At 47.2% G+C, this 26064-nt stretch overlaps 1 protein-coding gene across 1 annotated transcript; it reads right to left on the bottom strand.

The window, feature by feature from the left end:
* Positions 1–403: 403 nt before the first annotated feature.
* LOC119968019 (probable G-protein coupled receptor 139) lies at positions 404–1285 on the bottom strand. The gene has a single exon (XM_038801121.1). It carries the CDS (start codon positions 1283–1285, stop codon positions 404–406), a length of 882 nt encoding a protein of 293 aa, XP_038657049.1.
* Between the last annotated feature and the right edge of the window lie 24779 nt (positions 1286–26064).

The raw sequence follows: 26064 nt of genomic DNA, 5'->3' as shown, positions 1-26064 counted from the left end.
TTGGCATCCTCGTGTCTGGAGAAAACAATGGAATGGACGAGGGTTTGTGAAGCTGCTGGGCTGACACAGGAAGGGTATCAGGTGACGTTACGGAGGTGAATAAAAGCTCAATGTCCACTTGCTGACCAATCAGAACTCTCCTCTCTTAAAATAACGTGGCATTCAACTTCACCTGGTAATCTTGTGAAATCTGACCACAGCGAACGGGATTCTTCAAAATTTCTCTTTTTTCACCAATATGCATTACTAAATGTGTAAAATGTATCTATAAATATATCGATGGGCCATCTCCCTGCCTGTGTTATTAGCTGTTTGAGGTTTTGAATCCTCCAGGCCCTTTCTTTTTCTTCCTCCGGTGGTCCCCTCCTGCTCTGTAGATTGGATCATTCAGCTGCTTTCAATATTATCGTTTATTAATCAAATTAATAATTGATGTTACTGGATATTTCACCGCGCTTTTCAACTGGTCTCTGAATTGGGACTGAGTCACCACATAAATAAATGTGTTTGTGCAGCAACTTAAATTCCGCAGCGTATTTCCAATTCTTCCGAAGGTATAATAAGAATCATCATCTAACCCATCTGCAGCACCAAAAAAACATAAAAGGTACACCGACCACAGAAGTATGAAGCTGCCGGATATACTGAAGAGTAGAACAATAGACTTCCTTCTGCTCTCCATCTCTGGGTCACTCTGATTCTCTCCCTTGCTCTGGCCCCTCAGTGCCTTACGGACTCGACTGGTCACTAAAATGTGTCTGACTGTCAGAGCGTTAAACAACAGAATTAACCCGAATGGTATAAGTGGGGATAAAGCCTTTTCAAACATTCTGAATCCAATCCATCTCGGGTCAGTAAAATAGCTTGGCTTATTGACACAGCGCATTGGTACATTGTCAATGATCTTCGCAGGTTCAAATCGAAAGTACATTGGAATGCTTTTTAAACAGAGCAAACTACCAGTTGTTGCTAGAACCACCTCCGCAGTTTTCTTGGTACAATATTTACATTTCAGCTTCTGCCAACAAATGGCAACAAATCGATCAAATGTGAAAGCGACGGTGAACCAGACAGAACAGTCTAGGGCTGCACGGTTAAGAACATATTGAACCTTGCACACAGAGGTGATCCACAGGAAAGTTAACTGGAAATAACTAACATTGATTCGCCTGGTAATAACCTCAGTTATAATGACCAGGAGATCCGCCGTTGCCATTGCCACCAGGTATTGAGTGGTGCAGGTGGAGAGGCCACTGTTTCCGCGGGACAGGATTACGATTGCCATTCCGTTAACTGAAGGATGAAGAAGACAGAATAGAATAGAAATTATTGACAGTAATTCTCCCTTTCTGAGCATAGGCTGCATGGAATTTAACATCAATATATTGTGGTAAGAGGCTATTCAAACTCAACCATTACCTTCCAAAACGCGGATTACCACTTTACCCCCGCCAAGCAAAAATTAACAACCAAATGATTCTCAGGAACAGCCTTGGGAAAGGAGATTAATCACAGCCATAAAGTGCTGTCATTACTTGGAGTAAGATTAAGATGATTCCCCACATTGAATACAATTCTAGAGTGACAGAATGTTTAAGAACCGCATATCTCTGCAGTTGAGTGTTGACTCCAGTTAACAACCCACACTTGGTGCAATTTTATATTGACAAATACTAATGCATGGTCGCTAGGGTCAGGTCTTCTGCTCCAGTTAGACAGTCACATTCTGCATAATGTACGTCAATGGTCAAACTTGGTAAGATGAAGTTTCCAGGTTTGAGGTTTGATTCAACAGGATACCACATTGTGCTGACTGAAATCACTTTAGAACACAGAGAGCCTTTGAGCTCGAAAATGTATGCAGTATATAATTGCAGAAATTATTCAGGAAACCATAGAGATATACCTTACTGTAACGGCGAGTGTATGACAATAATAATTTGATCAAATTGAACACGATCATTCACACGATAATACCACAAACAAGCTCATGCATAGATTTATTGTGCATTATGGGCTTTAATCACTTACCAGGAACACCAACTATGGCAAGAATCATATAGAATATTTTCATGATCCAATCAGTTGGTTGATGCATTTTATGTGTGAAGTGAATCCGTTCCTTGATCCAGCAGACAGTGCCTCTGAAGTAAGATGCGAGGTGGTACTTTCCCAAAACACTAACTTTATACATTTGTGTATCTCCAAGGAGATAGTGACGTTTCAATATTGTTCAAATCGTTTTTTTTTCAACTTTAGACTAATTACAACACCTGCGTTAATTCCCAGTTGTGAATAGGCGAGGCTCTAAGACTTAATTAAACAACAACCTACCTCATAAACTGCTCAAGTATGATTACATTAAATCATAAATTATAATTGGAAGCTGTGTTAAACAGGGGTAGAAATGTTCCTTGATCTCATATCGTTTCAGAGATGACATTCACTCTGACTGACCATTCACAAATTAAATAATTAATGTCAGAGTGTTCCTTCAGATACTCTGTACTCTGGAATATGGCTGTTCTATTTAGCTGGGGCAATTCGATTCAATAATTAATTGAACGAAAATATCACAGAATGTTTGTAAATCTGCAGTTGGCCATTTGGGGTGTCTGTACAGCGGGGGTTCCCTGCAAGATCAACTCAGCTAATCGCAATTCCCCGTCTCCTCGTCATTGTTCTGCAAACCGCCTCTCCTGTTACTTATTCAATTTGCTTCTGATGAGAATCTGGCTTCACCACAGTCTCCGACTGCACATTTCAGATACTAACCATGTGCCCTGTTAAACTGTGTGTCTCTCATTCAGCCGTTGATTCTATGGCCAATCACATTAACCCTGTGTCCTTTTGTTCTCGACACGTCTGCCTTTGTGAATATCTCTCTGTACCGTTAAACTCCGGTACTATTCTGAACACTCAAATTTCTCCTCAACTTTCTCTTCTCCAAGTTGCCCAATTCCAGTTTCTCCAATCCCTCCACGGTAACAGAAGATCAGCTCCACGGGAAATTTATTTCATCAACATTCTGCACTATTTCTAAAACCCACGCTTTATTCCTCAAGTCGTGTCCAGAATGAGACCGAATTTTCAATCTGCCTCAACTATGTTCAGATCAGAGCAACATAGTTTCCACATTCCAACTCTTTAAACATAGAAACATACATAGAAAATAGAAGCAGGAGGAGGCCATTCGGCCCTTCGAATCTGCTCCCCCTGTTCTTCGTGGAGTTGTAAGTTTGTAAGGGTGTGTCACAATGCATCCATGAATGCTGAGGGCCATTAGCAGCAGCAGAATTCTATTCAACTGCAATCTGCAACCTCATAGTGCGGCATATCCCCCACTCTACCATTACCTCCAATTCAGGGTATCAACCCTGACTCAATGAAGAGCGCAGGAGAGCATGCCAGGAACAACATCAGGCACACCGAAAAATGAGGTGTGAACCTGGTGAAGTTACAATGCAAGTCTAATTGTGTGCCACAGAGCATAAGCAGTAAGTAATAGACACAGCTAAACGATTCCACAACCAACGTATTAGATCTAAACTCTGCCGTCCTGCGACATCCAGCTGTGAATGGTCGTGGACTATTAAACAACTATTTCTAAAACACACGCTTTATTCCTCAAGTCGTGTCCAGAATGAGACAGAATTTTGCAGTTGAGGGCAGCACGGTAGCATTGTGGATAGCACAATGGCTTCACAGCTCCAGGGTCCCAGGTTCGATTCCGGCTTGGGTCACTGTCTGTGCGGAGTCTGCACATCCTCCCCGTGTGTGCGTGGGTTTCCTCCGGGTGCTCCGGTTTCCTTCCACAGTCCAAAGATATGCAGGTTAGGTGGATTGGCCATGATAAATTGCCCTGAGTGTCCAAAATTGCCCTTAGTGTTGGGTGGTGTTACTGGGTTATTGGGATAGGGGGAGGTGTTGACCTTGGGTAGGGTGCTCTTTCCAAGAGCCGGTGCAGACTCGATGGGCCGAATGGCCTCCTTCTGCACTGTAAATTCTGTAAAAACTGATCGGAGGAGGAGGCTCCACAAATATCCCCAACCTCAATGATGGAGGAACCCAGCACACATGTGCAAAATACAAGGCTGAGGCATTCGCAAGAATCTTCCAAAGTGGATGATCCATTTTGGGTTGGTTTACATCACTGGGCTAAATCGCTGGCTTTTACAGCAGACCAAGCAGGCCAGCAGCATGGTTCGATTCCCATACCAGCCGCCCCGACAGCCGCCGGAATGTGACGACTAGGGGCTTTTCACAGTAACTTCATTGAAGCCTACTCGTGGCAATAAGCGATTTTCATTTCATTTTACATTTCCGTCTCCTCCAGTAGTCCCCAGCATTACAGATGTCAGTCATCAGCCAATACGATTCACTCGTATTGTGTTTGTGTGAGAGAGGGGAATACCTGACAGAGTTTTTGTGTGTGTGCGAGAGGGGAATATCAGACAGGGTTTGTGTGTGAGAGTGGGGAATATCAGACAGGGTATGTGTGTGAGGGAGAAAATTATCAGATGGGGTTTGTGTGTGTGAGTGTGAGAGAGGGGAATATCAGACAGGGTTTGTGTGTGTGAGAGAGAGGGGAATATCAGACAGGGCTTGTGTATGAGAGAGAGGAATATTAGAAAGGGTTTCTGTGTGTGAGAGAGGAATATCAGGCAGATTTTGTGTCTGAGAGAGGGGAATATCAGACAGGGTTTGTGTGTGAGAGGGAAATATCAGACAGGGTATGTGTGTGAGAGAGGGCAATATCAGACAGGGTATGTGTGTGCGAGTGAGAGCAAAATGAGACAGGTTCTGTGTGTCTCAGGAAGGGGAGTTTCAGACGGGGTTCGTGTGTGTGTGAGGCGAATATCTGACAGGGTCTGTTTGTGTGAGAGAGAGGGGAATATCATTCAGTGTTTGGGTGTGTGTGAGAGAGAAATATCAGATTCGGTTTGTGTGTTTGAGAGAGGGGAATAACAGACAGAGCCTATGTGTGAGAGAGGGAAATATCAGACAGCGTTTGTGTCAGCAAGAGAGAGGGGGATATTAGACAGGGTTTGTGTGTGACAAAGAGAGGGGAATATCACAGGTTTGCGTGTGAGTTAGAGGAATATCAGACAGGGTTTGTGTGTGAGAGAGAGGGGAATACCAGGCAGTGGTTGTGTGTGTGTGAGAGAGAAGGGAATATCATACAGTGTCTGTGTGTGAGAGAGATAGGCATATCAGACAGGGTTTGTGTGTGAAAGAGAGAGGGGAATATCAGACAGGGTTTGTGCGTCTGTTAGAAAGAGGGGAATATCAGGCAGGGTTTGTGAGTGAGAGGGGAATATCAGACAGGGTTTGTGTGTGTGAGAGAGGGGAATATTAGACAGTGTTGGTGTGTGAGGGAGATGGGAATATCAGAAATGGTCTGTATGTGAGAGAGAGGAGAATATCAGACAGGGTCTGTGTGTGAGAGAGGAGAATATCAGACAGCGTTTGCGAGTGTGCGAGGAATATCAGACAGGGTTTGTGTGTGAGAGAGAGAGAGGAATATCAGACAGGGTTTGTGTGTGAGAGAGGAGAATATCAGACAGAGTTTGCGAGTGTGCGAGGAATTTGTGTGTTTGTGTGTGAGAGAGAGGAATATCAGACAGGGTTTGTGTGTGAGAGAGAGGGGATTATCAGGCAGGGTTTGTGTGAGTGAGAGAGGAATATCAGATAGTGTTTGTGTGTGAGAGAGAGAGGGGAACATCAGACAGGGTTTTTGTGATAGAGGGCGAATATCAGATAGGGTTTGTGTGTGTGCGAGAGAGGAGAATATCAGACACGGTTTGTGTGTGAGAGAGGGGAATATCAGACAGGGTTTGTGTGTCTGAGAGGGAGGGGAATATCAGACAGGGTTTGTGTGTGTGCGAGAGAGGGGAATATCAGACAGGGTTTGTGTGTGTGAGAGAGATGGGAATATAAGACAGGGTTTGTGTGTGTGCGAGAGAGGGGAATATCAGACAGGGTTTTTGTGTGAGAGAGGAGAATACCAGACAGGGTTTGTGTGTGTGTGAGAGGGGAATATCAGACAGGGTTTGTGTGTGAGAGTGGGGAATATCAGACAGGGTTTTTGTGTGAGAGAGGAGAATACCAGACAGGGTTTGTGTGTGTGTGAGAGGGGAATATCAGACAGGATTTGTGTGTGTGTGAGAGAGGGGAATATCAGACAGGGTTTGTGCGTGTGAGAGAGAGGGGAAAATCAGACAGGGTCTGTGTGTATGTGTGCGAGGTCGTAGTGCTAACCGCTGAGCCGCTGTGCCGCCCATTCACGTACGTATTCATTTGAGGCATCAAGCAAAAAATAAAATACATTTTCCTGACTTCGGAAATAACATATTTTTAGACTTGATGCTGGAGGTAAAATAATGTTCACGCTTCCGTGATGGTGAACGTGAAGCTGCAAAGTCATAACTTGACCCACTTTAATTTATTTTGTTACAGATAGGAGAGGGAGCAGTAATGAGCACTGAAAGCCTCTCACGACGTGTCGGGAAGAAGAAGGTGTTTTGGATTATTTTTAAAACAAGTATCGGCGGGGGATTGAGTGATGCAGGAACAGGAATATTAGTGTTTCTGTGAAATGTGGAGTTACTCATCCTTCAATCCTCGCATTCATCCTGTTCACGCGGCAGTGAACACTCCATAGTAATGTCCCACATCTCTGGCAAAATGGTGTCGGAAAATAGATGCCTGTCTGCATCAACGGCACCGAGGTGGAGGTGGATAACAGCTTCAAATTCATCGGTGTGTCCATCAGCAAATATATTTCCTAGGCCAACCACGTCGGAGCTACAACCAAGAAAGCACAATAGCGCTGATACTTCCTCAGGAACCTAAGGAAATTCGGCATGTCCGCATTGACTCTTACCAACTTTTATACGCGCACGATAAAAAGCATCCTATCAGGCTGCACCACAGCATGCTATGGCAACTGCTCGGCCCAAGACCGCAAGAAACTTCAGAACGTCGTGAACAACTCCTCGTCCATCACACAAACCCACATCCCATCCATTGACTCTATTTAGATCTCCCGCTGCCTTGGGAAAGCAGGCAGCACAGTCAAAGACCCCTCCCGCCCGGATTACTAACTTCAAACTTCTTCCATCGGAGAAGAGATACAAAAGTCTGAAAACTCAGACGAATAGTTTCAAAGCAGCTTCTTCCCAGCTGTTACCAGACAGCTAAACAACCCTCTTATGGACTGACCTGATTGACACTACACTCCTGTATGCTTCTCCCGATATCTGTGTCTATGTATTTACAAAGTGTCCGTTGTGTTTCCCTATTAAGTTGTGTTTATTTTTTCATATACTAAATCATCTGTTGAGCGACACGCAGAAAATCACTTTTCACTCTACATCGGTACATGCGACAAGAAACACATCCAATTCAATCCGGTATGTTTCTCATCCCTATTCTCCTGCCTTGTCCCCATCAGCCAGGATCCCCATAATATTCAAGAACCAATCTATCTCTGTCTTAAACACACTCAGTGATTTGGCCTCCACAGCCTTCTGCGGCAAAGGGTTCCACAGATTCACAACCCACTGGCAGAAGAAATTCCTCCTAATCCCTTCAGTATGAGGCTGTGCCCTTGGATTTTAGTTCATCCGATTAGTGGGAACAACCACTTCCGTTCACCCTATCGAGGCCTCTCAGTATTCTGTCAATTTCAATGATACCCGCCTGATCCTTTTAAACTCCATCAAGTACAGACCCAGAGTCCTCAGCCGCTCCTCATATGACATGAGACAGTGATGTATCTGATCACAACGATATGTTTTTCAGAGTCCCAAGGTTTAGCTGTGGTTTCAATTTTCATTCTGGCAGCTGAGTGGAGATCCAACTAACTCTCGTCCGAAAACATCCAGCAAATGCTCCCCTGACAGTGACTGTGAGGGCTGACTCTCTCTCCAACATACCTCTGTTCGCCTGAGACTGCAGAGGCCTGAATACAATGCACGAGTTGAAAGCAAAGATAGATGTAGAAACCACGATCTGAACGATGCCAGACCAGAGCCCAATAGAATCTCGGACACCGATCAGAAACTCTAATACTTAATTTTAATTTCGTGAGACTGTGAGGAATGGGTTAGCTCACTCCAGGAATGATTACACAAAGAAATGGGGATATTAAAACAAACTTTATTACTGACACAGATTTAAAATATACTTAACGTCACACTTGAAAATAACGTACAATCGCTCCTTAAACAATCCTGCTCAACTCAGTGAAAACAGTACCCTTAATTGCTATCTTTATTCCCACTAAAACAGCAAGGAAAAAAACATCTCAGCTCTCAATCCACCTTGAGTTGGATGATTCAGAACCCCGCGCAGGGTGAGGTGGAATTTCCCCAACAGAGGGCCTCATTCCACACAACCTGATCTCAGATGGTCCCAGCACCTTTTCCCATTTCACCATCACCTGATCAAGCCACGAAGATTCCAGTGAGATGGCCCGCTCAGACATGTTCAAAATCTTACCCACACCCACCCAGTATTTGCTAAGGTAAGATTTCCCCCAATAGGGAAGGATGTGACTACGAACTAAATTGTGAAATTGAAAATATTGAACTAGGTGTGACCTTGATAGTTGGAATATTGCCGAGAACTCCTCCCAACTGGCGAAACATCCATCTATAAACAGGCCTGTGAAGCATGTTAACGTCTTCCTAGGCCTTAAAAGTCGGATCCAAACACGATGGCGGAAACAAAGGAGCCGACAGTGACATGGCACTGGGGTTGTAATGTTGTCTGAGCTGTCTCCATTTACTTCAAGGTGGAGATAAGCACTGGGTTTGAGGTATATCCCGTTATACAGAGTGACAGTGTTGCCGTTACTGGGGCAGAAAGGCTCGACCTTCTCCATGAACTTGCCTCTAACCTCCCACACATGATGTCCGACTCTCTGTCGCACCCGAACACCTTCTCCGCCTTGGCCACCCAGTAATATATGAGGAAATTACGTAGTGTTAGGCCACCCCACTGCAGGCCCCTCTGGAAGTACACCCTGTGAATTCTTTGCACTCTGCCAGCCCATATAAAGGCATTCACTAAGTTGTTCACTCCATCAAAGAGCGATTTAACAATAAAAATTGGGAACACAAATAGTAACCTCGGCAGAAGGTTATTTTAAACTCTGCCCATCAGGGACAACAGAAGGCTACTCCATCTCTGTAAATCAAGTCTCACCTTATCACACAAACTTAGAAAGTTTAACTGATGAAACCTATGTTAATAATACGAAACCTGCATGCCCAGACACTGGAAACTACCTCTGCTCAGGCGGATGTGCAATGCCCCCAGATTAGCCGCCCTTCTGGGTGCCTAACAAGGAAGTACTCACTTTTCCCAGATTAATTTATCTCCCGAAAAGAAGCAAAAGTCTCAGCAGCCTCATCAACCCTTCTAGAGAGCAGACCGGATCCGTGACATAAGGAGCAGGACCATTATCGTAAAGCTGATCAGTCCCCCTCCATCCCTCAGAATCCCTCAGTGCCAGAGGTTCTATCGGCAGAGCCAAACGGAGCACTGACAATGGACATAACTGTCTTGTACCCCTGCTCAGAGGAAAGTGTCCCAATCTTGTTGCCTTGGTGTGAACGTTCACCACGAGATTCGTGTCCAGTAGTTACACACCTTTCTGCCCGAATCCAACCCCCCCCCCCCCCCCTCCATGTCCCTCAATGAGCTGCTTCCACTCCAGTCTGTCGAATGCTTTCTCTGCATTCATAGCTTTAATCACATACTGCTTGGGAGCCAAAGAAGGCAAGAGGACAGCATTCAGGATCCGGTGTATATTAGAGGAGAGCTGCCGACCCTTCACATATCCCGGCAAGTCTCCTAAAGCTATATCTGGGACACATGGCTCCAACCGCAAAGGAAGTAACTTAGCCAGTATCTTGGCATCCACATTTAGCTGTGAAATGGGCCTGTAAGAACAAAGAAAAATACAGCACAGGAACAGGACCTTCGGCCCTCCAAGCCTGCGCTGACAATGCTGCCCGTCGAAACTAAAATCTTCTACACTTCCGGGGCCCGTATCCCTCTATTCCCATACTATTCATGTATTTGGCAAGATGCCCCTTAAACGTCACTATCGTCCCTGCATCCACCACCTCCTCCGGCAGTGGGTTCCAGGCACCCACTGCCCTCTGCGTAAAAAAATCTGCCTCGTACATCTCCTCTAAACCTTGCCCCTCGCACCTTAAACCTGTGACCCCCAAGTAATTGACCCTCTACCCTGGGGAAAAGTATCTGACTATCCACTCTGTCTATACCCCTCATAATTTTGTAGACCTCTATCAGGTCGCCCCTCAACTTCCGTCGTTCCAGTGAGAACAAACAAAGATTATTCAACCGCTCCTCACAGCTAATGCCCTCCATACCAGGCAACATCCTTGTAAATCTCTTCTGCAAACTCTCTCCAGCCTCCACATCTTTCTGGTAGTGTGGCGACCAGAATTGAACACTGTACTCCAAGTGTGGCCTAACTGAGGTTATATACCGCTACAACATGACTTGCCAAATTTTACACTCAATGCCCCGGCCAATGAAGGCAAGAATGCCATATGCCTTCTTGACTACCTTCTCCACCCGTGTTGGCATCTGCATGTAGCTGTGAAATTGGCCTGTAAGAACCACACTCCGTTGTGTCCTGATCGTTCTCTAAAATAAGGGAGAGGGAGGCGTGTATCAGCATATCTGGCATGTAACCTCGAGCTACAGCATCATTGGACATATCTACCGTTGCTGGTCCTAGCTGGAGATGTAATTACCTGTAAAATTCACCCGGATACCCATCAGTGCCCTGGGCTTTATTCTTCTGCATCAATCCAATCACCCGCATCACCTCATCTGGGGCTAGCGGGGCTGCCAGCTACTCCCAACCCTCCTCCTCTAATCTCGGGGAGCAACAAATCCTGAAACTCCATCAGATCTCAGACTCTGTCCAGTGGCTCTGACCTGTCCAGATCCTGGCGAAGGCCTCAAAAGCCACATTGACCTCTCGGTGCTGTCACTAAACCACCCTTCCAGTTCTCGACCTGCGTTAGGTCCCGGGAGACCGCATGTTGCCTCAGCTGGGGCACCAACTGACGACACGCCATCTCCCGGTGATCATACCGCACGCCCCTCGGGCCGGTGCTGCTGCTCGGCCCTTCCAGTGGATAGCAAGTCAAACAGCACCTGGAGCCACTTCCTGGAAGCAAACAGCTCCGGAGGAGAAGCCTCCTGATAGCGGCCGTCTGTTTCCAGGATCTCTCCCACTAATCGCTCCCTCACTGCCCTATGTAAGTATGCTTTATATAAGATCTCCTCTCCTCTAATCGCCGGCTTAAACGCCTCCCACAGTGTAGAGGAAGAGACAGATCCATTGTTGGTAAACCTGATGTACTCCTCAATGGCCCCGGCCATGCGATCGCAGAACCCCTTCTCAGCCAATAGTGCCACATCTAGTATCAATGGGGCCTGTCTCCAGCTCCATGTCTACCAAATGTGGAGCGTGATCAGAGATCACTATTCCCAAATATCCTACTTCTCTCACTACCAGGACCAGAGACTTACCAAACAAAACAGAGATTGTCTTGTGTACATGTGAGAAATACGAGACTTCCCAATCATGTGGACGTAGGAATCTCCCCTTGTCCCCTCCCTCCCACCTACTTCATGAAAGTTTGAAGCACTGTTGCAATCGTCGATAGAGCCAGATATTTCTGGGTTGCAAAACACAGCGAAAGGCCCCTTCCAAGATCAGTCGATGTGGTTCCAGTTACTAAGTTTCTGGTCACTCCTTCCCCTCTCCCAACTCAAACCCTAAGCACGCCAAACCTATTAGTCCTGGTTTTACATTGCCGCTCCCCAGTACCTCTCTCCTGTTTGCCTACATTATGCGTTGCTCGCAAGTTAGTTCCCATCAGGACAATAAAAGCCACAAGATCAAGTCCAAAATGCGAATTAACTGTCTGGGGAGGGAAACGATTCAGATCCATCAACTGTACAACATGTAATTATTCCTTCAATTCGGAAGAAAAAACACTTCAACAACCGATTATCAAGAACCATATATAGTGAAACCCAGCACCCCTTCAGCCCGCAGCGTTGACAAGAAACTGCAAATAAAGATATCCACACCACTACACCTCGCATTTATTTGGACCTCAGTCCATCTTTGTTGATAAAGTCCTCAACCTCTTCAGGTGTCTCAAAAAGAAGTCTTTGTCTTGGCCCGGAGACTCGCCAGGTAAACCGCTCTGAAACAAATGCCCTCCTTGTGGTATACCAACTTTATGTTGCGTTATGGGCCAGCGTTTAGAAAACACCAAAGTACATGATGAAGTTCACCAGACACATAACTGTTTAATGATTTTGGCTAGGATAAGCACGAGAGCCTGTATTTCAGGTGTTGTGCAACAGAGTTCTTAGGCAATTTTAATCAAAAAAACACACTTTATTCTATGAACTGTTAACATTTGTATAAACGCCCACTGTAAGGCTATTTATCAACCAAAAACATGAAGACCCCAGACTGCTACAGTAATCGATGTATAACCCTTAATGAATTACCCATTAACTGTTCCAATTCAATAACAATATCCCATAAACCAAAAACCGGGTTTTACCAAACAGCATTGATAATAGTACAGTGCATTTCAGTTATTTGCTTTCCTGCAGCTGGAATGCCTCTTGATTAACCGTCTCTGTGGACAAGAAGGTCTCCGAGCAAGCCATCCATTCCTCCACGCTTCAGCATCTTCCTTTAAGGTCAGATACTTTCATTCAATCCGATCACAAAGCGCCTTGTAATTCTCCAACACAGGAGCAGTGTTTAGCATAGACGTCAGGCCTTCACATGCCTGTTGAAACTCCGCTGTACACTGAAATTTGCTGCGCTTCTTCAGCAAGTCCATCAGTGGAGCAACCACGCTGCTAAAATTTGGCACAAATTTATGGTAAAATCCTCTCACGCCACGAAATCGCATTATTTCCCTTTGTGTCGAGGGTATTGTAAACTCCTCAATAACTTTTGTTTTCACACCCCGTGGGATCATTTGTCTCGATCCAATTGTGTGAACAAGGAATATGATTTGCAGATGCTGTCTGTGAGTCGCCATTGAAACCTTCTGCTGGATGTTTAATGACTCGCTCGCCCTCCAGACAGCAATGTGGAAAGTGTGGCGATCGCTGGAATCAACGTGGTTATTTGTGGTGGATAGGGCAAATAACTGGTCTTCGGTAACTGTCATATATCTTGAAAATGTTCCCCTTCAGTTAAAATGTTCTCCAGCATTTGGAATGTCAATTGGGGCAGCGGGGAAAGAATACATTAAGAACTAGGAGCCCATATGGCCCTCAATTGAGCAGGATCATGGCTAATCCTTCTGCACTTTCTCACACTACCTTCTGATGTTCTGAAGATAACTGTCCATTTTATGGCTGGTCAAGGAGATGGCAGTAGCTGCAAGTATTTCTTTGCTGCTCAGGATTGTTCTGTTCTATCTGCAATGGCTTCCAGTCACCTCCCTGCTACATTTCCATCTGTCAAACTGAGCCTCCAAGTGACTTCCTGGAAGAGTAGTGGATCTGCACAATGTCATCAGAAACTGTGATCACAAAATGCTCCAGAGGAGGAAGGGGGAATTTCACCCATCTGGCCAGCTGTGGTGAAAAGGAATCTATTTTTTCCCAAATCCAGTAGATTTGCGGAAGTTGCACCTTCAAATATTCAATCCATTTCAGTTTGGAATTTAGCGAATGAATTCGCTGTCATTGCCTTGTCAGGCAGCACATTCCAGATCACAGCAACTCACCGCGTGGAGGCAAGTTTCCTCATGTCGCCTCTGGTCAGCTTAAATCTGTTTCCTCGTGTTACAGACCCTGATGTCACTGGAACCATCCCTCCTTATTCACTCTGTCAACACTCTTCCTGATTTTGAATACCTCTCTTACATCTTCCCTTCACATTCGGTGCCTGGAGGACAATCCCAGCTTCTCTGCTCTCACCACATTAACCAAAGTCCCTCCCCCACTGTTACCAGTCTGGTTGGTCATTTTCCTCTTCTCTCCTGTCCAAAACCTGGCATTTCTCCGGCCGCTCATGGCCCAGATCTCCAAGCTGCGTGAATATTAGAGACCAGGTGGAGTGAAGCAAAGATTATTCACAACTCAGGAGGGTTAGAGAAACGGACCGAGCCCGCATGTGCCCTCGGAATCTTTTCTGAAATAGACGGTGTTCTGATTTTTAACAATTCGCTGAGAGGAGACTCAGGTTCCACTGAGGTTCCTCAACTATCTGCTCACCAGCTGGGTAGGTCACCATTCTGACTAACTGTAATCTGACAATGTGTGTGTGGTAATTCAATAAGCAAAGATTAATTACAAAAATGAAAGCAGTGTCAAATTGTTTCCTCAGAAAATGTCACTTTGTTGAATACCAGCCATGCGTCTCTGACACACACGCACTCACACACAAAAACACACTCACGCAAAGAGAGGCAGGTGATGGATTGGGCGGTGTTCACGACTCTCTGAAGTTTCTTGCAGTCCTGGGCCGAGCAGTTGCTATTCCAGGCTGTGATGCAGCCAAATAGGATGCTTTCTATGGTGCATCTGTAAAAGTTGGTAAGGGTTCATGTGGACATGCCAAATTTCCTTAGTTTCCTGAGGAAGTATAGGCGCTGTTGTGCTTTCTTGGTGGTAGCGCGACGTGGGTGGACCAGGACAGATTTTTGGAGATGTGCACCACTAGGAATTTGAAACTGCTAACCATCTCCACCTCTGCCCCGTTGATGCTGACAGGGGTGTGGACAGTACTTTGCTTTCTGAAGTCAATGACCAGCTCTTTAGTTTTGCTGGTATTGAGGGAGAGATTGTTGTCGCTTCACCACTCCACGAGATTCTCAATTTCCTTCCGTATTCTGACTTGTCATTATTCGCGATCCAGCCCACTATCGTATCGTCAGCAAACTTGTCGATGGAGTTGGAACAAAATTTTGCCATGCAGTCGTGTGTGTAGTGTCATAATATACACCAGTATATCATGGTGCAAACACACACTGATGGACACACACAGGGACTAATCAACATGTACAAACACCGCAGCCAATCAGCAGTTAGAATACACACACTATAAAGGCAGAGGGCACCACGGATCCCGCTCATTCTAGGTGCTGCCTCTGAGTGTAACAAGAACTCATCCAGCCCAGCACAGCCTTACAACACGTACTGAATCAACTGTTTCGGACAAGGCTTAGGTCTCCAGTCTAAGTTAGCATCATTTAGACCCACAGTCATCGTGTGTTAGTTAGTTAGAAGGAGCTAATAAAATTGAGTTGAACCTTCATCAGTGTTGGAAGTGTTTGTTCATCTCTCAAGTCTACACTAGCTAACACTTCATGGTACCAGAGGTTCTGGGATGCTCGCACTTCTGAGACCTACCTTTCAGTGATCTGCCTTCCACCAATCTCGAGCCATCGTACAGAATGGACTCCATTCGTCCGCCGCCTCCTCTCCGCATTGCAGGGAATCTGGGCTAGAACTGGAAACTTTTCAAACAGCGCTTCCAGCTGTACCTCTAAGTCAGGGATATGGAAGTTGCCTCGGATTGCTCTCTTCCTCTTCACAGCCGGTGACCACGCTCTGCACATTTACAACTCGCTCACCTTCGCAGAGGGGGGAGGACAAATCGAAGTTCAAGGCCATAATTCTGAAGTTCGACAGCCACTCTGCGGTTGAGGTCAATGAGAGCCTCAAGAGATACATGTTTCAGCAGCGAATTCAGGGTAAGGACTAACCTTTCCAGACCTTTATCACCCACCTCCACGTCCTTGCGCAGTCTTGCAACTACGGGTCCACCTCCGACTCCATCCTCCATGACCAGATTGTTTTTGGTGTTCAATCTGAGCCCCTGCGCCAGCAGCTACTAAAAGTAAAGCAGCTCACTCTCTCCACGGCCATTGAGACCTGTGTGCTTCATGAACATGCCACCATGCGCTACTCCTGTATCCAGGCTGCTGAAACTGCGCGGCTCGCCCCTTACGAGGTAGAACGGGTCCAAATGATTAAATCTGTTCATGCTCTGGATCTGAAATAGAGTAGGGGGGCTAAATACGCAGCCTTGCAGTGCCCCGGTACTGAGAACTATTGTGGAGGAGGTGTTGTTGTTCATTCTTACTGATTGTGGTCTGTTGGTCAGAAAATCGAGGATCCAGTTGCAGAGTGGAGAGCCAAGTCCTAGGTTTTGGAGCTTTGAGATGCGCTTGGCTGGGATCATGGTGTTGAAACACATACAAACACACATGCACTCAAAGATACCAACACACACATACAAACACACTTCATTCACTTGAGGAAGGAGCAGTGCTCCGAAAGCAAGTGACTTGAAACCAACCTGTTGGACTTTAACCTGGTGTTGTAAGACTTCTTACAGGGAAAATTTACAGCACAGGAACAGGCGCTTTGGCCCTCCAAGCCTGCGCCGACCATGCTGCCCTTCTAAAACCTTCTACACTTCCGGGCTCCGTATCCCTCTATTCCCATCCTATTCATGTATTTGTCAAGACGACCCTAAAACATCACTATCGTACCTGCTTTCAACACCGCCTCCGGCAGCGAGTTCCTGGCACACACCACCCTCTGTGTAAAAAAACTTCCCTTTCCCATCTCCTCTAAACTTTCCCCTCGCACCTTAAACCGATATCCCCGAGTAATTCACTCTTCCATCCTGTGAAAAAGCTTTTGACTATCTACTCTGTCCATGCCCATCATAATTTTCTTTCAGGTCATCACTCAACCTCCATTGTTCCAGTCAGAACAGACCGAGTTTATCTAAGCTCTCCAAATAGCTAATGCTCTCCATACCATCCTGGTAAACCTATTCTGTGCCCTCTCCAAAGTCTTCACATCCTTGTAGTGTGGCGATCATAATTGAACACTATATTCTGAGTGTGGCCTAACTAAGGTTCTTTACAGCTGCAACATGATTTGCCAATTTTTATACTCAATGCCCTGACCAATGAGGGTAAGTATGCCGCGTGCTTTCTTGACTACCTTCTCCACCCACGTTGCCACTTTAAGTGACCTGTGAACCTGTACATCCAGATCTCTCTGCCTATCAATGCTCTTAAGGGTTCTGCCATTTACTGTTTATTTTCCACCTGTATTAGACCTTCCAAAATGCATTACCTCACATTTGTCTGGAGGAAACTCCATCTGCCACCTCTCCACCCAAGTCTCTAACCGATCTATAGCCTGCCGTATCCACTGTCAGCCCCATTGCTATCCGCAATCCCACCAACCTTTGCATCATCCAAAAATTTACTATTCAGTCCAGTTACATTTTTCTCCAAATCGTTTATAGATATTGCAAACAGCAGCCCTCCATTCACAAAAGTACCCTTCCACTGCCACCCTCAGTCTTCTATGATCGAGTCAGTTCGGTTTCCATCTTGCCAGCTCACCTCTGATCGCATTTGACTTCACCTTCTGTACCAGTCTGCCATGGGGTACCTTGTCAAAGGATTTATTGAAGTCCATGTGGATAATATCCACTGCCCAATCAAAGACTTGCGAATCTTCTGTATTTTAGACACGGGGAGCTCTGTGGATTCTCACTGATTATATTAATGGGAGATTTCCCGGGGTTCTGTGAGCACAAAGGGAAAAAAGGACAGTTCAGGAAGGTACAATTAATATGAACATATTGAATGTTGAAGCATTCCATCCAGTAGATGTCCCTGCTCCTCCTATTTGTGATATCCCTGCAGACCCTCAGGAGAGCAATACACAGGATTTTACCGAGCTGGGAGTGGAAAGTGCAGCTTCCCAAGCAGCATTCTGCATTTTAATGGCTTCGTTAGTACAGTTTACATGTTTGTTTCTATTTGCCTGGAGCACAGGCGAACAGTGAGTGGATTTATCAAAGTCACGAGTGATTTTAAATAAAGGTTAAATGTGTCAAATCTCTTTGGCTCCCCAGCCTAAATGAGCGACACAGCGGTCAGCACTGCTGCCTCACAGCTCCAGGGGTACCACGTTCAATTCCGGCCTCGGGTGACTGTCTGCGCGGAGTCTGCAAGTTCTCCCTGTGTCTGCGTTTCCTCCGGGTGCTCCGGTTTCCTCCCACAGCCCAAAGATGTGCAGGTTAGGTGGATTAGGAAAGATCGGCGACCTGAACGGCGGAGAAGAGCAGGCAGCAACACAGGAGTAACGTTTTGAAAATGGAACTGACCGCAATGAAGGAAGCGAACACAACGGAGTTCCAGGTGGTGATGAAGAAGATGGTGACGGAAGCGATAGCCACCCTTCAGCACATGATAGAGGGCCTGGGACGGAAGGTGGAGGCCCTGGAGAACACGCTCCTGGACCAGAGGAAGGCATCAACGGACCACAGCGACAGGATGGTGGCTTTGGAGACCGAGATGAAGAGGATGGTGGCGGCTCAGGGTAACCTAAAAGGGAAAGTCGAGGTTTGAGGTGAATAGGTGCAGGTGACAAAACGTCCGCATCGTGGAACTGCCAGAGGAGATAGAACATAGAACAGTACAGCACAGAACAGGCCCTTCGGCCCTCAATGTTGTGCCGAGCCATGATCACCCTACTCAAACCCACGTATCCACCCTATACCCGTAACCCAACAACCCCCCCCTCCTTAACATTACTTTTATTAGGACACTAAGGGCAATTTAGCATGGCCAATCCACCTAACCCGCACATCTTTGGACCGTGGGAGGAAACCAGAGCACCCGGAGGAAACCCACGCACACAGGGGGAGGACGTGCAGACTCCACACAGACAGTGACCCAGCCGGGAATCGAACCTGGGATCCTGGAGCTGTGAAGCATTTATGGTAACCACCATGCTACCCTGCTGCCCTCAGGGTTGAGGGGAGGGACCCGACTGGGCAATCTAGTTGGGAGGGAAGGCTTTCAAAATCCCCCAGAGATGGACAGGGCACACAGGTGGCTCCGACCTACCCCCAATACTGGGGAGCAACCAAGGGCGATAATTGCAAAGATGCTCCGATTCCAGGAATGGGGAAAAAATCCTGAGGTGGGCCCGACAGACAAAATCATGATCGTGGGAAGGGCACAGAGTCAGGGTCGGCCAGGACAGTGGGATGGACTTGGCAAAAAAATGGGGCCGAAATCAACAGAGTGAAATCGACGCTCTACAAAAAAGGGGTGCGATTCGGCATGCTAATCCTGGGCAAACTCTGGGTAATATACAAGAGGAAGGAACATTACTTCAGCACTCTGGCGGAGGCCGATGAGTTCGTTAAAATGAACAGCCTGGAGGGAGAGCAGATGTGGCAGCGGTGAAAGCGGCAGGGACAGAGGAAGTAAGGGAATGAGAGTGGAGGACGGAGCGGAAAGAAAGATTGTAACATGGACTATATTTTTGAGTGGGACTGCTGCCTCGTTTTCCTGTTTGTCCCCTTTCTCACTTTGCAGATGGGAAACAGGAAAGGGGAGCGAGAATAGGGGAAGCAGGCAAGTTGGAGGGATAGAGGGTGGAGAGGGGTAGGTAAAACAGGGCCAGGTCGAGACCAGCACTGGAGGGGAGCCACCTGACTAGCGAGGAGGGTTTGCACGGGAAGGCAGGCAGTAAGAGAAGCCGCGGCACACGTGTCAGGGGAGAGGGAGCGTCTGGCCAAAAGGGAGGGAGGAAGAGGGCAGAAGGGGGAGAGAACACTGGGGGGGGGGGGGACACCAGAGGGATGGGGACGGGGGGGGGGGGGGGGGGTAGGGGAAGGGGGGAACAAAAACATGGGATGCACAGAGCAGAAAGGGAATACAAAGACAGATAAGGCCCGGCAACGGGACAGACACAGACCTCGACGGGCATGGAGCAGAGCGAGGAACCAAGATGACTTTGCAAGCTGCCACCCGGGTGGGCCCCTGGGCAATGGGGGAGCCCGGAGTGCAAGGGCACCCACGTGGCATACACATCGGGCGAGATTCTCTGACCCCCCGCCCCCCGTCGGGTCGGAGAATATCCCAGGGCCGGCGTCAATCCCGCCCCCACCCTGTCCACCAGAATTCCCGGCCAGCGGGGCTTGCTGGCATTAATGGGGTGTCTCGGGTCCAGCGGGTGATCGACAGGATGCATGTCCCCCTACAAGCTCCTGCGAATGGCCAGCAGCTCTAAACAAACCGAATGGGGTACCACTCAATTAACGTGCAGCTGAGATGTGACCATAAGCTGTGTACCATTCTGTGCCTGATACCCGGGCAATGTGCACAATGCCTTCATCCTGGCACACTCGGTGATTCCTGACATGTTCTAGATGCCCTGGCTCTTGGGTGACGGGGATTACCCACTGCGGTCGTGGCTGATGACGCCTATCCGGAGGCCCCAGACTGACCTGGAGACCTACTACAACGATATCCATGCAGCGACCAAGAGCGTGATCGAGCAGTGCTTCCGCCTACTGAAGATGCAGTTCAGGTGCCTAGACCGCTCTGGAGGGGCTTTCCAGTATGATGCTGAGAGGGTGGCCCGCATCGTGTGGCCTGCTGCAAGCAGGACAAACTCCAGGCCTTGACCGACGAGGAGGATGTTTGGGAGGGCAGGACATGGGGCCCCCAAGCAAGCAGGAGAGGCTGCATGACGTGTGCACCAGAGCCAATGCACACAGGATGCTCTGATCACCTCCGGGTTCACCGACTGGGGAGAATGGAGAGGGGGCAACTGGCCAGGGGCATCCCACTCCCACACTACCCCCCCCCCCCACCACCACCTACATCCCTGGCCAGCCCCCGCCTGTAACCGTCTCTGAGATACATACCTGCTGCACTGTGGGGTGCGAGCCCTGGGTTGGCAGTGACAGTGGGTCTGGAGGATGATGACAGCCTGCTCTGCGATGAGCTGCATACTCTGCATCGTATGACAATGTCTAAATCCTGCCCACAGTAGCACCTTCCAACTGGGTGATCCCTGCATTCGAGCTGGCCTGTCCATCACGTGGTTCTCTCGAATCCTTGGCGTAGTAGGGGTGGGTGGGGCGTCTGGGCCACCCAAAGGGTCCGGCTAACCCCCCCCCCCTGTTGGAGACAGTTGTGATGGAAAATCACTGTCATCCTCTGACCCGGGGTCTCCTGAGTCTCGGGTCGAGGGCTAGTGTCCGAGCTGCTCTCAGTGTCACTGCTCGGCTCACGGGGGCCTGGCTTGGGCACAGGTTGTGAGTGGGGGATGCCAGAGGGACCCGACCCAGCTCCAGCAGGTCCTGAAAGACACAAGAAAAGACGCATGATTAGGCCGCGGCCAGGGAGGCCGTGTGGGTGGGGGGTGAGTGTAAGGGCAGCATGGGGTTGAGGGTGGTGGTGGTAGGGTATGGCACATGTGCCAGGGGGAACCACAATTAAGTGGGGTCTCACTTCCTCGCCCGCGGCCGAGCTCCACCTCGGCAAACCTCCCATTCCTCCAGGAGTGATAGTGAAATAAAGTGACAGAGAGATAATCAAGAGTGAGAGAGGAGGGGAAATAAGGAACGGGAGAATAAATAGGCCAGTGAAGTTTAATAGGGGAGGATTAGAGAAGAAAATATTTAGGAGAGATTTAACAAACCTGCTATTAATTATGTCCGACATGAATAAAAGAAATGAACAGAAACTGCTTTTGTTGCCAACAAAACAAATCAGATTTAGCATAATTGGCAAAAAGAACTCGGGGAGGAGCGGAGGAACATTTTCACACAGAACGGCTGCAGTGGGCACTGGAAGCAGTTCCAGTATTTGTAGAGGAATCATTATCGAGGCTATGCGATGGGTGGGACGATGCTTTGCAACTCTTTCAAAGCACACTGGGCTGAATGGCCCCTCCTGTGTTGTGAGATTCATGATTGCGCAATCAGCACATTTATCAATGTGAGCACCGAATGGGAATTTCCCATGTAAACAGGTAACGCTGTAATTACTGGCTGTGACCAACAGGCAGCATCATATCCTCAGTGTGCCCTAACCACTGCATCCTCAGCATTTACTGGCATTGAAAACACTTCTGGGGGTGAGCAAAAATGACACGATTAACACCAACATGTTCTGGGGAATTCTTTCCAGGTTTCTGGCTCGGAGCTGGGAGTTGGGATGAGTTCACACCAGGTGTGAAGAAACATCTTTACTAACTCAATCCAGCCTCCCCCAATAAGCTACTTTTTGACGCTGTCTCGAGACACTTGTATAATGCTTGAGGAGTCCTGCTGTGCACAATTCCAACACTTTCCCAACATTGAAACAGTAACCACACACTGAAGGACAGACACCGCCTCATCTAATAAGTCAGCAAAGAGCGAAACAATCTTCACTGCATCTCTTTATGTGAAGTGTAGCCGAAAGTTCAGCACTCCCTCAGTACTGACCCTCTGACAGCGCAGCTCTCCCTCAGTACTGACCCTCTTACAGTGCAGCACTCCCTCAGTACTGACCATCTGACAGTGCAGCACTCACTCAGTATTGACCCTCTGACAGTGCAGCACTCCCTCAGTACTGACTCTCTGACAGTGCAGCATTCCCTCAGTACTGACCCTCTGACAGTGCAGTACTCCCAGAGTACTGACCCTCTGACAGTGCAGCTCTCCCTCAGTACTGACCCTCTGACAGTGTAGCACTCCCTCATGTTTCCACATCCAGGGTGGGTGCAAGATCATGTCCAGCCCCGGAGACCCCGGACATAAGTGTGAAGTAAACAATAATTTGTGTATTTTCCCAAGATGTTTGATCCTTGACTGCTCCAATGAATTACTGGCATCAGATTTGTCTGTAAAACATTTAAAAACGATTTATTATAATAAGAGAAAAGATAAGCATGTCATGGAAATAAGGAACAGGAAACTACTAATCGAACTATTCCCCAAACTCTGAAGGTCCACAACTATTTGCACCTTTTGTTATGACCATTTTCAAATGTATGCAATGTTACTTTGACTGCATTGAAGGCCCGCAAGAGGGCAAAATGACGCACGTAGAGAACCTGAATATTATTCCACTGTGTGTGATGGCCAATTTGAAATATATGTATATTTTCAGATATTTTATAAATAAAGTATATTTTTGCCCGAAAGAACTACGATCTAGTGAGCATGTGAGAGCAACGCTCCCTCTCCATTGCAGGCAACAACTTGGTCACCAGGTGTGAGGATTTCTCATTGTTGCTGTAGGTGGTGCGGGTCTGGTTCATAACCCGATCCTGTGCCAGGGCAGTGTCAGAGGCATCTTCAAGTTCACCTGGAGATCCAAGATGGATCATGTCCCAAAGAACACATTGTACAAATCTCCAGATAAGGGAGGGAAAAGCTGAACTCAATGTCACCCTCATCCTCATGGCCACCTTTGTGTGTGGCTGGATCAAGCTGTGCAAACACCGAGGGTCACGATGAACAGTTATAGCTGTCTCTGGTGCTATGAATGTGTCTGGCCATGTTGCCGTGGAACGCTGCAAGTAGCTGGACTGGGCTGTATCACCTTCCTGGTGGAAAAGTTTGTTCAGTGCAACATCTTTGACCACAAGGCGATCAAGCAGTGGTCTGCACGTAATGACCTCAAGGCCCTAAGGGAAAAGGAGGTGGTGAACTATGTTGGATAATTCCGTGAGCAGATTGTCAAAGCCACCTGGCAGGATGCCCCATCACAAGAACTTTCAAACAAACCCCAAGACCCAGCTTGGCTTCTGATGAGAAGGGCGGCCTTGTTTCTGAAATCAGGAACAAAGCAGCATACAGATGATTTCTTGAAGTATGGGTTCATTAATTGTGGCACAGGAAATCAGGATGCAAAGCCCATGTGTGTTATACACAGGGAAGTACTGGCAAATGAAAGATTAAACCACTCAAAACTTCATCGGGATTTCAAGACTCAATATGGCGAGTTCGAGGACAAACCTCTTGATCTCTTTCAATGGATGGAGTGAGATCTTAAGACGTCAGCTGAAATCATTATTAGTATTATTGAATTGAATAACAAAGCAAGTGAGGTTGTGAGGACGGAGCAGGCTCAATTGTCACATTAAAGGTGAGCGAAAAGGTCGTCCGTCGTAGATTGCGAAGGTTAGGAGCTTCGTAAAAATGGGTCCCGGTCAAGAAAGTTTGAAGAACACTGGTTTACAGCTATTTCCTCTGGCTGGACTATCTCTGTGTATCTCACACATCTTCAGCAATCTCCCTCGATGTTTTGTATCTCCCCCACACACAGATATACTGACTCACCTACAGCATTCTCCCTCTGCCGGACTCTCTGTGTATCTCACACACACACTGTCATCCCCAGCAATCAGGCCCTGCTGGACTGTCTGTATCACAAACACACACACATATGTATACAGTCTCACATTTGGCAATCTCCCTCTGCTGGACTATCGCAATATCTCGTGGACACACAGTCTTCCCTTCAGCAATCGCCATATATTAATATTTTTCAATTTCTTGCTGACCCCATAAGACCTAAATACAATGGCCAGCACGGTGGTGAGCACTGATACCTCACAGCGCCAGAGGCCCGAGTTCAATTCCTGCCTTAGGTGACTGTATAAGTGGTGTTAGTACGTTCTCCCAGTGTCTGTGTGGGTTTCCTCCAGCTCCCACAGTGCAAAGATGTGCAGGTTAGGTGGATTGGCCATGCTGAATTGCCCCTTAGTACCCAAAATGTTGGCTGTGATTACTGGTATAGGGTGGAGGTGTGGGCTTAAGTTGAGGATTGGTACATACTCGATGGGCTGAATGGCCTCCGTCTGCCCTGCAGGAATTGTATAATTCTATTCTATAATTTGCTTTCTTTCATTCTCCTGAATACCTCTTGCAATGTCTGAATCAATTGTGAGAATTTGGGTACAACTTTTGGTCAGAATTGTTATGTTTTACTTTCACTCCCACAGTTCTGAAATAACAGGCAGTGTGAACCTGCTCTGGGCAAGAGCTAGCGGGGGTTGACAGACATTTCAAAGCGTCTTTCGGAATTTAGTCCCTGGGCAGCAATGCAAATTGAGATTTGAGAGTGACACGATGAACACATGCGATTATTGCAGAAGGAATACTGAAATGTTTATGTCTGTAATATTGGAGTCAAGCCAGTGAAGGTCATTGTTTAAGGAGTGTGGCAAAGCCAGATAGCCCGAGCGTAATTACGACCCTGGGTCACTGTCTGTGTGGAGTTTGCACCTTCCCCGTGTCTGCGTTGATTTTCTCCATGTGCTCCGGTTTCCTCCCACAGTCCAAAGACGGGCAGGTTAGGTGAATTGGCCATGATAAATTACCCCACCGCGTCCGTTGCTGTATTATGGGAACAGGGCCGGGGTGTGGGTCGAGGTGGGATCCTCTTTCCCAGTGTCGGTGCAGACTCGATGGGCCGAATGGCCTCCTTCTGCACTGTGGAGATTCTATGATTCTATTATATATATTGCGCGGTTCTTTCGAGATTCTCAAATCTTATTGATCTGTGGCCCATGTAAGTATTTGAAACTGTTCTTTCTCGTCGTCTCGTCAAACCTCGTTCATCAGTTTCCAATTTTCGACAATCCATTGTTTTCAAATACGATTTTCTGACCGATGTTTTCGCAATAGAATTCAATCCTTGCAACCCAGCCTGCTGTTTTCAAATGTTAGTTCATTGTATTATTGTTTTAAAGAGTTTAGAAACATTCAGTTCCATCGATACGCAGTGTCATGTGTTGTGTAGTGAAGTATTCTGTAGTATATTGTCATATGGTGAAGTAGTCTGTCGTGAAGTATGAAGTAAAGTATTCTGTAGGGAAGTATTTGGTAAAGTATTCTGTAGTAGAGCGTTATGTAGTAAAGTATTCCGCAGTGAAGTATATTGTATAGTATTCTGTATTATAGTCTTATGTAGTAAAGTATTCTGTAGTATAGTGTTATTGGTTAGCCCTGTTGCTTCACAGCACCGAGGTCTCAGGTTCGATTCCCACCTTGGATTGCAGAGGGGAATGAGACAGGGCTGTCCGTTCTCGCCGCTGGCTGTTTGCGCTGTTGATTGATCCCTTGGCCAAGGTCTTTAGCGGTTCTGCGCAGTGGCAGGGGATTGTGATGGGGAGCAGGGAGCA

Source organism: Scyliorhinus canicula, chromosome 6 (assembly GCF_902713615.1).
Source record: "Scyliorhinus canicula chromosome 6, sScyCan1.1, whole genome shotgun sequence".
Lineage (NCBI taxonomy): Eukaryota > Metazoa > Chordata > Chondrichthyes > Carcharhiniformes > Scyliorhinidae > Scyliorhinus > Scyliorhinus canicula.
The sequence above is the reverse complement of the archived record's forward strand: the minus strand, read 5'-3'. Positions and strand labels throughout refer to the sequence as shown.